Here is a 14,303-nt window from a genome sequence, read left to right as displayed (position 1 = left end):
TCTGTTTGATGAAGGGCTGCTATATTTTGTTACCGAGTGCAATTGGCTCGATTATCACTTCTTTGTTTTGAATGCCCACCTCCAAAGTCATTAAATACTTGCTTCTTAATGAGAATAGATTGGTTTTGGCCAATAAATCACTTAAATGCCATCTGCCAAAGAAAAAGAAATTCAAAGCACCAAATTCCCCCAACTCCTTTTTGCATATTTTCCCCTTGGTTTTGGATTTAGAGAGAAAAGACGTTTGTATAATCCATCAACGGCAGCTTTCTCCTGGGGGAAGTGTGAACAGACCACAGAAAAGGCTCCATTTGGCTTTGACTTGCAAAACCACTTCATGGACTACTTTGAAACAATTCAGTCAGTGGGATATGAGCTGTGTATATTGGTGTTGCCCCAGATTGTTTTGTTTTTATTCATAAGATTATTTCAGTGAAAACAGGCAGACTGAAGCCTAATTTTACTAGCAATTGTTAAATAATTCAATACCCATCTTTTCTGTCTCTTTAATGCCTCTGAAAAAATCAAACCCCTTCACAAATTAAAGGCCAAATCCTGTTTACTCTTTCTTTTTTTAAAGCAACTTTGACATCAATAAAGACCGTTTCTATGACTTGAGCTCAGATTAAAAGTTCTGTCAGTTTGAGTGGGGGTTTTTTTGTATTTTTTTTTTAAATCAGGAGCCTGCTTTTTCTTTTAAATCAAAATACTTCTCTTATGTAAAGCTTTCAAAATATAAAGGCAAATACTTCCAGTGTAGTCACCTTTCTTTCTGTATGGAAATGAACTATATTAGCATTTTATACTGATAAAATATGACACCTTTCAGGAAGGAGGATTTGTTCCCTGCACCCTCAGTTCCCCTCCTGAAGGGACAAGTCCACAGGCTAATTGTCCCTCACCCAGTTTTAAAGGCTTTTCAGGAAGAACCCCTACTGGCTTCGGTGTTTGAAGGAGGACTTGAATCTTTACCTGCAACACATCTTCGGTTTAGCCAGAGAGTAGTGGTTTCAATGAAAAAAAAAAAAAAAAAAAAAAAAGCCCCAGCTCAGGGCTGCAAAGGGGTCCTGGCTGCAAAGGGAGTTAAATCTGCACCAAGGTGGCCTGAAGGCTCGGGGCTCAGGGGATGGGTCTCCTCCGCCCCAGGAGAAACAGAGTCTTCTCTGGGGCAGCTATTTAATACTGCACCCAAATCTCAGCCCATGCTCCAAAATGGTCTACCTAAGAAGTGCACAGATGCTGCCTTTTCCAGGTCACTTTGCCAAACCAGCCAAGCATCAGCCCAGTTGGGTCCCTCCATTGCATCCATGCAACAACATGGCGGTGTCTGTGCTGACAACATTGGCCATGATGCTCCGAAGCTCCAGAAACGTTGATCCTCCCCTCTAGAAGATTTTCTCTAATTCACAGAAAAATCACATAGCTTGTAGGGTCTACTCCCAAACCATGGTGTTCAGTGGGAATCTTGCCACATTTCAGTGAGGTTTAGGTCAACCCCAGCTTCTGGATGAAGCCAACATTTGCAATCCCAAGGACAGCCTTACAAAAATAAAACGGTCTTCTGAAAGAAGATTCAGCACTAACATACACAGAGATAGCTAGTCATCACACGGGCTACTGCTAACCAGCTACATATGCTTAAATCTCAGGTGCCCCCTCAGCAGAGGCTTTATAGTCTTTCAGGCAGTGACATAAATCTGTTCATCTTGTTAAATCTGACGGTATTACAAATTATTAGACACCCTTCTTTTATGCTTTGCACTAAATTATGTATGATTAAAAATGACCAGATGAAGAATTCATCATAAAAAGGCGTGACACCAGTAATCTGAGCTTCGCAACGTCCAAAGCAGGTTTCTCACACCACGGGGAACCACTGCAAAATCTGAGATCTTAAAATTAGCACGTCAGTGAGTGAAAGTCACTTTGTACAGTGAGTTGGGGGTCGCTTCTCCCCACTACCTTTAAAATAAAAATCAGGGAAATCCATTAAATGTTGGGGGTTTGGTGTTTTGTTTTGATGGGGTTTTTTTGTCTCTCTGTGAGTATAAGGCTTGGAGGAGAATCAGGCTTCAAGGAACAGAAAGCATTTGGGTGGTCAACACAGAGCTTTGTTTTCTTTGAGCTGCTTATGAAAAGGGGCTTTAGAAGGTGAGACAGATCTCCAGTACCATTATTTTATCTTTGTGTTTAAATTTTATATGAAGCCATTAAAGAGCTCTGTAAGCATTCTGCAGATGTTGTGTCCTTCGCACACGTCCCATCCCTCTAAGCAAACACCCACACACAAGTATCTTCCCAGACATACCAGGTAAGGTTCCCAAACGCAAGTTATCATGATCACCCCACGTCTGGCTCCTATGGAAATCAGCTTGCCCCTTGACTGCCAAAGCAGCTATGCTAGAAGAGCGAGAACACCTTACAACTGTCTTCATAGAGAACGGGACTTTTCTCAAAATTTGTAGATGCTAATTAAAGTCAGGAAGCACTAATTTTAAAAAAATTCAACATTCTGTATGAAGAGTTTTCCAGGAAGTTTGGGATTTTTCATAACAAGCCAACAGAAACCAAGGAAGCAACCCTTGAAATTCTGCCCTGTACTCACATGTCACCTATGTTTAACCGTCTGCAACATCTCTGAGTAGCTGATAAACTCAGTTGCCTTCTGGTAAACTGCCATGCTGAGTACTCAAGTGTTGGTGAAAATACTTGTAGTAGTTTAAGCAAGCCTGTCTAAACCTATTTATGGAGGTTTTAACGTGCTGCCATAACATGCTCATCCCTGCCAAGGTGTGGATGCTCTGCAGGGACAAGGTGTCCCATGCAGAAAGGTCCACTTGCATCATTCTGCGCGGCTGTAGAGGTTATTTCCGAGAACTGTTCTTACTCCTATGGCTATCTCAAGGTTTGTGCGTATATTGTGTGGACAAAAATTCCAGGCTGTAACAGTTGCCTGGAAGAAGTGTCAGTGGTTAGGCCAAAGGAGGAAAGAACTCACCATTTATTAAATTAAAATAAAGAAAACACCAAGACTTTTGCTTTTGAAAGCCATCACGGGACGATGGCTGCTGAAAACACTAAGGAAAGACACTAGTTAGTGGTTTCTGGAAACTTTTTTATATACACACACATATTAAAAATATATATATATATCTATCTATATAATTTCACCACACATCCCTATGGTCTTACTGCAAGTGAAATGCACAGCAACCAAAGTAAAAGACCTCAACACCATTTGCAGTCTATGACTGAGAGAACAGTTTATATTAAACAACGCAAGCGTTTTGTTAAGTAATAGAGGTAGACACCTTCTCTCCACTTACGTGTCACATTCAATAACCTAAAACCGAGTCTGTTTTATTTTTACCCATCTCGACCTCTGCATCATTTACACAACCGGGATGAGAGTTTGCTTTTTCATCAGTATGTTGCAAGAGCAAATCCATTAGCATTTGTGAGGCTGAGATAACAGGTAATTGGGTGGGTTAACTCAAATTATTTTCATGTTTAAAAACCCCCAAACCTAGCAGCCTTTCTATCCTTTTACAATCCATAGCTCTTAAAACTGATTTCCTCCTCACAGTGATCTTGATACTAATTAAATGAGCTTTTGTCTTCCAACACCAGTAAAGATTAAGTACCACATAAAACAGCTGCAGCAAAGCCCTATCCAAAGTGCAATTTAACCTGCTAGCTGGTTCCCAGCTGGTACCCCACTCACCGCAGGCTTGGAAAGAGGCTTCTTTGTCATCTCTGAAGTCACCCGAGGGCTTCTTCAGCCCCAACACGTTATGAGGGGTCGCTAACTAATGGAGCTATTCAGCAGTGCTTTTGCCACTTGGACTCCACTGATCCACCCAGCCAAGTGTGGAAAACACAAAGAGAAAATCACAAAATGCATTATATTCTAAACAATCCATCGTTTGGGACTAGTGGGGCCACAGTGCTGTCTACGGATTCACCAACCAAGCAGCAAAGATTCAAGTTTCTTCTCTCTGGTGGGTTATGGGAACTACTTCCAGCAGAAGAGTGCAACAACCCCCATTTCCACACTCAGGTAAGTGTCCCCTCATCCTCAAGACTGCTTAATATGCACTTTCTGCTTGCTTGGCTTCTTGAAGAGACACAGATGCAAGAGTGCATTTAATTGTTTTCCTGAATCAGACCCCTGGAGCCAGCGATATCTCACATATGTAATTATAAATCATGAGTCTCGCAACTGAAGCGCAGTCAGCACATCTAGCCATCAATCTTCCAGATATCAGTTATTTCTCCAAAGCTTATTTTTGACAAAACCTGATGCATCATGAATTAAGGCAGAAGAAACTGCTGGCGTTAAGGTTCACAGCCCGCCGACTGCGGCAGCAGACAGGCTCTGTCCCCTGAGAAGCCCAGAAAACACTCAGGCTTTGCCAGGTGGGAAGTGAATTCCTGGAGACCAGAGAAGGCAGATCCCACCCACGTCCAGATCACATCATCAACCCGCAATTTCACAGCATTTTCAAAGACGTTTTTTGGACTTCCCACAGGACAGAATTCCATTTTTTGTTACACTCGTTTACTGGACTCTCGATAAACACTGATCAACGTATATCATTAATAACAAAGGATGGGATAAATCATGGCTACATCTCCTAGAGCAAAGTATGTCTACTTATCTATGCAAACATGTATTCATTAGCACCATTTGAACTAGGAGATCAAACTATCCCTGCAAGAGCTCATGCTGATGAGGATTGGGATCTGTATGATGACCAAATCAAATGTCACTTACTGTCTGCCTGTTCTGCAAGAACTAATTTAGACACGATACATTGCGCTATAATCACAATTTTATCTTCTGGGCAGAGGTGGGCAGAGGAAGCCTGTAAGCCTGGCAAGGAAAGCCTAGCTGTGAAATGCATGCACTTCTGAGCGCTAAGATTGAGGGTATCTTCGTGTATCAGGATTTTAAATGTTAACAGGGAAAAAAATACAAAATAAGATGTGTTATAGAATAGTGGTATTACACTGGCATCCCTCCTAGGCATTAAGAGAGACTATTTCATTTAGGGAAATTATTGGATAAAGCAGGAGCCTGTCGCCAGTTTGAGACTGGGCCACATTTTAGATGGGTTTCATGCCATCAGCTCTCTTTGCCTGGATAATTATATCTTGTGAATTATCCATGAGAGAAAATTGCCTCCAAACGCATTCACACAGCTGTCTGTCTCCAGTCTCCGCCGCTGAGTATTTGGTAGGGGCTGACACTGGAGCACCCCTCGCAGGCAAGGGAACTTCTCTTGGGGCTGCCATAATCCCCGGCATCAAGAGAGTAAAACAAAAACAAAAAAAAACAGAACCAACTGCCTTACTTTGCTCCCACTCTTCTATCCTAAGAAGCTCTAAAAAACTAATGTACCTCTGTATACTATAATTTCAGAATTTCCTCTAATCCCATGCATAATTACATGCAGTACTGCGCTGGTATGCCTCTTGTGCAAATATTGCCATAAAGTGCATAGCTCTCATAGCATTATATGACAAAAAGATAACTGTAGTCATTTATTTCTGGTCTGTATGTGGTTACACAACATAATGCAATGAGATGGTATTTTTCATTAGCTTTTTGTTGTGGACACTACCCATTTATCTTTCTCATAATCCTTCCCCCAGTGCATGTTAACAATGTTATTTTAGTAAGTTGTTTAATTATTTAACATCGCTGGGAGCCTACAAGGTTTGTAACAGAAGCCCTTTCCCAGAGCACACTTTGGAGGCAGCGCCCTTCCACCCTGCCTGCTTTTAACCCGAGCCCCAACTCCCACACACTGTGGCCTCAAGCAGCCGCATCCACATTACAGATCACAGAATGGCGGGGGTCGGAAGGGACCCCTGGAGCTCACCCCATCCCACCTCTGCTGGAGCAGGCACCCCCAGAGCAGGGGCACAGGGCCGCGTCCAGGCGGGGGGTGAATGTCTCCAGGGAAGGGACCCCACAGCCTCTCTGGGCAGCCTGTGCCCCTGCTCTGGCACCCGCACAGGGAAGGGGTTTGTCCTCATGTTCAGGTGGAACTTCCCATGTTCCAGCTTGTGCCCGTGGCCCCTTGGCCTGGCGTTGGGCACCACTGAAAAGAGCCCGGCCCCATCCTCCTGACACCCACCCTTTAGATATTTATAATCGTTGAGGAGATCCCCCCTCAGTCTTCTCTCCAGGCTGAACCAACCCAGGTCTCTCAGCCTTTTCTCATCAGGGAGATGCTCCATCTTGGTAGCTCTGCGCTGGACTCTCTCCAGGGGTGCCCTACCTGCCTTGAACTGGGGGGCCCAGAACTGGACACAGCACTCCAGATGTGGCCTCACTGGGGCAGAGCAGAGGGGGAGGAGAACCTCCCTCGCCCTGCTGGCCACACTCCTTTCCATGCCCCCCAGGGCACCGCTGGCCCCCTTGGCCCCAAGGGCCCGGTGCTGGCTCAGGGTCACCTCGCTGCCCCCCAGCACCCCCAGGGCCTCTCAGCAGAGCTGCTCTCCAGCAGGTCCCCCCCAGCCTGTGCTGGTGCGGGGGGTTGTCCCACCCCAGGGGCAGGACCCTGCACTGGCTTTTGCTGAATTCCCTGAGGTTCCCCTGGGCCCAGCTCTCCAGCCTGCCCAGCTCTCGCTGGATGGCAGCACAGTCTTCGGGTATATCAGCCGCTCCTTTAACAAAGTCAAAGCGGATGATCACAACGTGCATCCTTGTTGCTTCTAGCTGACTGTCTCCATAAGCCTTCTCTGATCTCTAATTCATTGGTGGTTCAACTCAGCAGTGCTCAAGAGCTGAGCAGGCAGACCCTTGGAATTAGGAGACTGCAGATGCCGTGGAGCTCACAGGGCATCACCAGCTCCCAGCTTGTCTCCAGAAATGGTGAAGAGAGTTGCAAGAACCCCAGAGCAGACCGAGAAACTTCTCGCACCTGCCAGCTCCCCCTAAGCAGTAACTGTTTACCATCTGCTTCAATGTAGAAATACGATGCTAAATATCCTGTCCAGATTTTAGCAACATCTTTTTTTAAAAGACAAAACAAGCACCAGAACAACCTTATATGACATTCTGCCCAACAGAAGACAACTCCCACAGCAAACCCTTCATTTCTATAGCAGAAGATCAGAAGTACATAAAGCACCAAAGCAGCACGCTCTCGAATCTCAGCAGTACCTGCCGGCTTTCAGCACTGGACCAAGGAGAAAACGTGTCTTGTCTTGGTAGATCTGGAGACATATGGAAGAGTCAATATCCGTATGACCCCATTTATACCTCTGGCCTTGGCGGCCGTCTTTGTAAACTGGTTCATATCTGGGAATCCTGGGGCAAAGCTACAGCCTAAAAAGCTTGACATCCTCCTTGCATTATGTACTGACCTCCCCACTCTGCCTCTTCACAGCCATCCAACCCTTCAGCTGCCCATAGCCCTTCTCCTCCTCAGTCACTCTCCTTACCTTGTCATCTCCCCTGCTTCAACCACGAGCTTCCACAAAGAAGCCTGCCCCTCCCCATCTCTCTCCGCCATGACTTGCCCTCCTTATCCTCTCCCTAAGCGCGCTGAAACAGAAATTAAAACCATGCTCGTGTAGGACAATATAACAGAAGGTCACACCATATATTTAGATGTCATATAGGGGTGGGCCCAGTTTTCTCAATGTACCTCGCCTGACAGTTTCTGAACCCCAGCAAGCACCTGGGGTGGTGTCACAGTCACAGGGAACATCCCACGTGCCCAAAGCCCAACTGCTTCTCCCAGCTACAGCAGTTTAGTCTAATAAGAGGTTGTTGTTCTTTGCAACACTTGACTTTTACACCCACTGGCTGAGAGGCTTATCCCAACAGAACTGGTCCACTTTTACCATCCTCCAGGGGCACCAGTTTGGGCACTGGAGTCAGACGGCCGTAGGGACTGCCAGCACTGCACCGTTCGTGCCTCACTTGCAAAGGCCTAATTGAATTCCTCAGCTTCACCTTCTGTACACCCCAGCCTTTCAGCCCCTCCTTTAACAAGTCCAGCAGCTTGCATTTGGTTAAAACAACTGTTTGTTCCTCAAAGACTTGATCCCTGTCCAGAACAAACTGTCAGTTCTTCCACTGATGGCTGAATATGCTGTCTGGAACAAAAGAGCCCAAAGGGATAACGAGTCTCTGCGTAAAAGGGAATAGACCTAATTTCAGCTTCCAGGGATTATATCATTGACCAGAGCACAGATATTTTGGTTCAGGATTCAGATCGGGTTTGGATTTGCACATATGCATCTGTTACATACCCAAGGACAAGCCTTCTCCATATTAACAAATTTAAGAGCAATATATCCTCTTCACCTGGCCAGAAAATTGCTCCTGATCATAGCATCGCTTCTGATATTTAGAGGCTGTCAAGGGAAAATAATTGACCGCTGCATACAGGTCAGAACTGCCCCAGTCGCCCACCCACACCAAGCTATTCCCTCCCCTCCTGCTTTTGTCTTCTCCGATGAGGCTTGTCCCACACTTGAATTCCAGAGGGGCTGGGGCAACATTTCAGAGCTGTCGACCCTGTAAGCTGAAGTGCTGGAACAACCTAAGATACATATTTACAAAGTTTGCCCCGAGAGGAGATTTACTTTTTGTTCAAGAAAAAACAGCGCTGTATTTCATGAATTCATGCTCAGTTCATTACACAGGAATAATCACCTCATTCCTTATGATTTGCAAAAGCTTAATGCTATAATTAAGGTAAAGCTACTTTGTCGTAAGGAGTTAAACATAAGACTGTACAAATCCACACAGTTCCTATACTTCTCCAGCAATTTTGCATCTTGTTACCAAACAACAGCCCTTTCCAAATCCCTTCACCCTAGCAAAACCCATCCGGGCTTGTGTTACAGCCTCTCTGAGCTGGCTCATGTTATGATACTATACCCAAACCCCGTAACCTGGCTCCCTCACTTTACCTTTCTGCATTTCTCCTCATCGCACCCTGCTGACGGAGGGTGAATGGCCGCGGGCTCTGCGACGTACCTGATCGGCAGCGAGGGGTCTCCAGCATCCCACCAGTCCTTGGGGGGGCTGATGTACATGCACCACAGCTCCCAGCTGTACCCGTGGGCAGAGTTCTCGTAACGCTGCACCTCAAAGTTGTCCTGCTTGATGTTGTCTATGGAGGGAAGAATGACCCTTCTCCGATTTTCCTGAATTCGTGAAAGTACCGGCTCAGCCCTGAGTAGTGTTAAAAAAAAAAAAAGGCACAGGAAGGGACTGTTAATTTAATTTCTCCCATAATTTGCAGATGGACACTGTAGCTTTCGTACAGCTTGTGCAACTTAGATGAGGGTAAGAAAACAGGCGTTCTTGTCACCATTCAGTAGACAGAAGGGCATAATGTGGACTCCTCTCTGCTCCCATTCACCAGCAGCATCGTGTCTTCAGAGAGACACAGCAATACCCAGCCTGAAGAGCCCGGAGACTGTCACGAGGCTCCTCTCAGAGTCAGCGAGTGCCCCCAGATTGCAACGCACCAGACTCTGTCTCACCCTTCCGCTCGCCCATGCTTTTATGAGCACAGAAATCACATCGAGACACAAAGCATTTGCGCTGCCAAGTTTAAAAGGTTATTTCTGAAAGGCTTGCCAAGCTTTGTCAGCCACAAGGGAGATGCTGCAAGAGGCTTCAGCGCTTCCACTTGATGGGACTTCCCACCCAGACACATCCCTTGCACGGAGCTGCCATCGGAGCGCAGGCACCAGCCGCCTGGCACAGAGCTCAGGTAGCCGCAGACCTGGAGGTTTGGCAAGGTTTAGCACTCTCCTACACATCTGACTACACAAATTCATGGACCAGCTAAAGCTATCAGTACAAAAAAAGAACTATTTCCACGAAATAAGGCATTAAGCTGTGGAAATTAACTAAAGTCTCTGAAACTGGACCCTATCTTTTCCTGCAGAGCTAGTACACCATGTTTTCTCTGGTGTGCTGGTTTTTAAAAAAAAAAAAAAAAAGGCATTAATAAGTAACAAATCCATATTCTGAACTTTTTAATTTTCAGAACGTCCATGTTTTTAAAAACTGAGCTTTCTTGACATTGTTACTAAGGTAGCAATAAAATCAGATGATACATTAGTGAAGAGCCGGTTTCGCAGCATGGGCCGAGTGCACAGCCAGGAGCGGCTCAGCGAAGGTGCTCCATGACCACCTGGAGGCTCTTTCCATACAAGAGCTACGGACCGTCAAAAGAAACAGGCTCAGGATGGACAACAAGGAGTTAACTCTTTCCAGAGTGGGTAGCTAAGCTGTGCAGCACCTTTGCCCAAGGATGCTGTGAATGCTCAAAGTTTACATAGGCTTAATAGATAATAGGAAAACACTCATGAGAAATGCAGTGAGGGTTGCTAAATACATAGAAACTGTGTCTGCCCTCACATCTGCAAATTGTTGGACTTCTGTAGCACATTGAAAGAATATCATATGTGCTAGGCCTGCCCATATATGCTTTCCTAGGCTTCTGGCTATAGTTCGTGGCATAACAGGAGGCTAGACTGGCTCTTGGTTTCCCACAACACGGCTGCCCTCGCGTACTTCTGTTCCACACAGGTAGTTATTCTGTGTAAAGCTCTGATGTGTGTCTGCAGGGTAGCGGCACGCAGCTTCCCATGCTGCCACGCACATATAGGCATCCTGCAGGAAAGCACAATCCACACGGTGGGAAGTCCGGCTCAAACTTCCCTTCTGTAAAGCAAGGCCGTGAAGGACGTGTTTTGTTTAACCATGCTTTAACTAGTCCAAACTTCCCTCAAATCCAAAAAGACACATCCCTGGGCAGAACGGGGTAAAATATTGAAAGCCATCTGAAGGGTCTTTTATCCCTTGGGACGCAGTTCGAAGACTCTATAGCTACAAAATTGATCTCAGAGACATTCAGATACGTCCAGAGCAGGGGGTGTGCTCACCTCTGCAGCCCAAGAGGCACTGACCGAGCTGGGCTTAGACTGCAAATGCAAGGAGCAACATGCAGCCTTGGTGCCTCCAGTGACAACAGCGGGTACGTAACGCCAGAGCGAGCCCAGCCCACGCTGCAGAAAGGCTTGCTCTCTATTCCTAGAAAAGCTGTTTCAAGAGCGCAGTAAATGGGAACTTCTTCTGTGTATCAAGAAAATCACTTGCGAGGCCTTAATGGCCTGAAGAACAGAATGTTTAGCTGGGAATGCAGATATCAACATAAGAAACGGCTCTTAAAGACACCCTTCAGCTGCGTTGTCATTACAAAGAATTCAATAACTGTGCAGAACTCTTTCTTTGCAGCTGCTAAAGCATTTTTATTGTGGATGTTACTTCTCTGTTCAAATTAGATGCAAGTAAGCTTCTTCTACCTCCACTTTTCTAAACATGGACCACTTTTTACATTTGGTTAGAGAAAAAAAAAAAAAAAAAAAAAATCACACTCAGGCTCCTCTCATGATTTAAACTCAAGCCACTTGAGCTCAACTGTTTTGAATCTGTCTGAAAAAAATCCTTATGAAACACCTTTCATAGCTCCTGCACCTCTGCACTTACTCCTCGCTGCAGGAGAAACAAATCAAGCTAAACCATCTAAGCCTTCCCCAGTGGGATCCAGCTGCAAAGGGCAAAGAAGCAGGAAACACCATCTCTTTCAAGCCCTTGCTGCCTGGGGTTTTTAAAACTTGCAGAAATTACTCAGGGCTAAGGGAATGGGAAATCAACGTGAAGAATATAAGCAGGTGGCAGGGGGTGTGCACGCATAAAAGGAGGGAATAGCAAATAATTACAGGACACAAGGGCAAGGAAAGGTTTCCCTTGTGTCTTCCCATTATATCTCATGAGGCCATTCAGTACAGAAGGGAAGACAGGATTAATAAAGGCCAGCAGACTTGTTTGCAAACACATCCATACAAAACAATAGACCATTCCTTGTTTAATGCATCCCACACACTCTAACCATGATCTTAAGGTTGAGCACCTACCAGCCAGCAGTAAACTCCACATGAGCATCAAAAAATCCAGTGATCTGGCCCGTGGCAGCTTTCCAGCCTTCAATACGAGCTCGAATAAGGCCTTCCCTCTTCTGGTTGCGCACCACCTTCACGAGCCCTGGGTATCGTTTATTGACGTATTCTTCTAGCGGCGCCTTCAGTTCCTCTAGAGAAGAAGTGCCAGAGAACCCATTGAAAAGGTGCATCAGCTTTCACCTGAAATAACCCCACTTTATTGACTGATATGAGCAAAACTTACACATCTCTGAGCACCACTGGGAGGGATATGATCATTTAGGGTCAATCAATGCTGATTTGCAAAAGACCACCTCATGATGGACTGACCACAACACTTACAAACTCAAGGTTGCCAAAAACATTGCTGTTGGGTGACTAAGGAGCCCAAATGCCACTGTTAGAGGCAAAGGGCGGCAGCAAGAGCCCAGCTGGACTGCCTTACGATACCAGGGTTATCACCCCACTGAAAAACAAGAATAGAAAGAAGTCACCCATGGATACCAAACACTAGTGCTCTGCATTTCTGATGGAGATTTTAACTGAATGGATTGCTAGAAATGCTGCAAAACCCTTCTGAAGTAACTTAAATTACACTAAAACTGTGCGTGAGCTTCACTATCCTTTTTACTCAGCCTCGCTATTACAGTCTTGGCATTTGTTGTATGTTTTCCAAGCTTTGCCACTAGAAAAGCTGAAATTCCCCCTGCTGTTATGATAGCATGGAAGAGATTACAGGCTTCATTCAAAAGATGCTCATACCACGTATCTTCTGTTCAGTGGAAACTGCACATCATTTAATTACGTTGTCTAAGCCCGCATGTGTGCTATGGCTGAGAACATAATGGATCTGTTGGTCTGCAGTCCTTATCAGCATTAGACTTTTTGATAGTTACAAGTGTCGAGTATAAAAGATACACGGGACCTTAAACATGGAAGCATACGAAAGGTTACAATAAGGGGTAACTACTAGTATGTTTTTTCTACAATTTGAAAAAGTTCTAGTGCTCTGCCAGAAACTTTGGTCCTTTTACTTCCTGGTCCATCAGCTAAATACACAAAGATCTACTGATGAGAATTACTCTGTAACAGCTAAGCAAGACCACTGGGTACCAACACGGACTTTTAGGACCACAAAAGCAGTTCCTGAGACTGCCTTTTATCCCTACGAGGCTCCAGGACAGCAGAAAATTAAGATATGGTCTGTGACCCCAAATTACAGCCTACCACCCTTCACACATACTCTCTCTCCAGGAAAAAAAAAGTCACCATTAATATAAAACACATGGTAAAATACTTGAGACATATGAGCACATGTGGGTTCCTACATGAAGAAAACATGGCATGGGAGAGCAAGAGAGTAAACAGCAAGTCCCATCTGCTGGGCTTAGCCTGAGAAATCAAAGGAAAAGGGATTATCTCTTCCCTTCCCTGTCTTCTTTCCAAGCACATAAAATGTGCTTTTCTTCAGACTGCCTTTCTGGGATGGTTCCCCTTACATATCAATTTCCCAAGTCTCGTTTCTCTTTTATGCTGAAGTGGGAATAAAAAGAATAAAGCAAATGAACCCCTTCCTCAATTCAAATCATCTGCATCACATACATACATAACTCAGCAACTTCCATTTCATGCTGAGCCACTCAGAGAAAAACCAATATTTTATGGAGACAACAACTTTTCCGAATGGTTTTAAGGAGACAGAGACACAGATTTTTTGACAGATGAAACCCCACGAGCATAGCACCAGCATCTCACGTGCTTTTGTCAGAAGGTAAGTCAGTAATGCTGCAGACTATGGCATCACAGGCTAGACTGAACAATTAAAACAGCTTTCAAATTGGAGTTTTAATCTCTGTTGAAAGAAAACAGAAAAAAAAAAAATCTTCTTAGGAATTGTTTGAGCAGCTCGAAGGAGCTTAGAGCTCCAGTGAAACAGGGAAGAATTTTAACATCATGTCTCAAAGGCAGTGAAGGGTGAAGCCTGAGAGATTCCCACGCCCACCATGCTGTGTAACAGGCAGCTCGTCAGAAACTCCCTGGGGAGCCACAGCTACATCCTCCTCCTTTCTGAAAGGACACTGGATGCCAACAGGTGAAGAACTGATCAGCTGAGAGCACAAAGACCAGTACAGCACACCCACGCACCTGCGAAACAGCACGAGGTGACCCTGGAGAGCTGGTGGAGAAGATGCTCACAATCAGCATCATTCTAACCTACCACCCCGGCCCTTAGAAGCCAGAGTGCCTCTCTCATGCCCACAACGCATGCCCAAGCATCCCTAATGGGCTGCTACTCAAGCGGGTACCCAATGAAA

General features: G+C 45.3%; 1 protein-coding gene across 3 annotated transcripts in view; it reads right to left on the bottom strand.

Moving 5' to 3' along the window:
* Window positions 1-14,303, bottom strand: part of GALNT17 (polypeptide N-acetylgalactosaminyltransferase 17) — a 221,003-nt gene that overhangs the window by 116,509 nt on the left and 90,191 nt on the right. For all 3 annotated transcript variants that reach the window (XM_075113040.1, XM_075113042.1, XM_075113041.1), the window contains 2 exons: window positions 11,965-12,139; window positions 9,008-9,205 (listed from right to left, as the gene is read on the bottom strand). In XM_075113040.1, coding sequence (XP_074969141.1) covers window positions 9,008-9,205; window positions 11,965-12,139 — 373 coding nt within the window. The remainder of the gene's footprint in view (window positions 1-9,007; window positions 9,206-11,964; window positions 12,140-14,303) is intronic.

The sequence above is a fragment of the Phalacrocorax aristotelis genome, chromosome 18 (assembly GCF_949628215.1).
Source record: "Phalacrocorax aristotelis chromosome 18, bGulAri2.1, whole genome shotgun sequence".
NCBI classification, from domain to species: Eukaryota; Metazoa; Chordata; class Aves; order Suliformes; family Phalacrocoracidae; genus Phalacrocorax; species Phalacrocorax aristotelis.
Note: the sequence above shows the minus strand (reverse complement) of the source record. Positions and strands in the feature narration are given on the sequence as shown.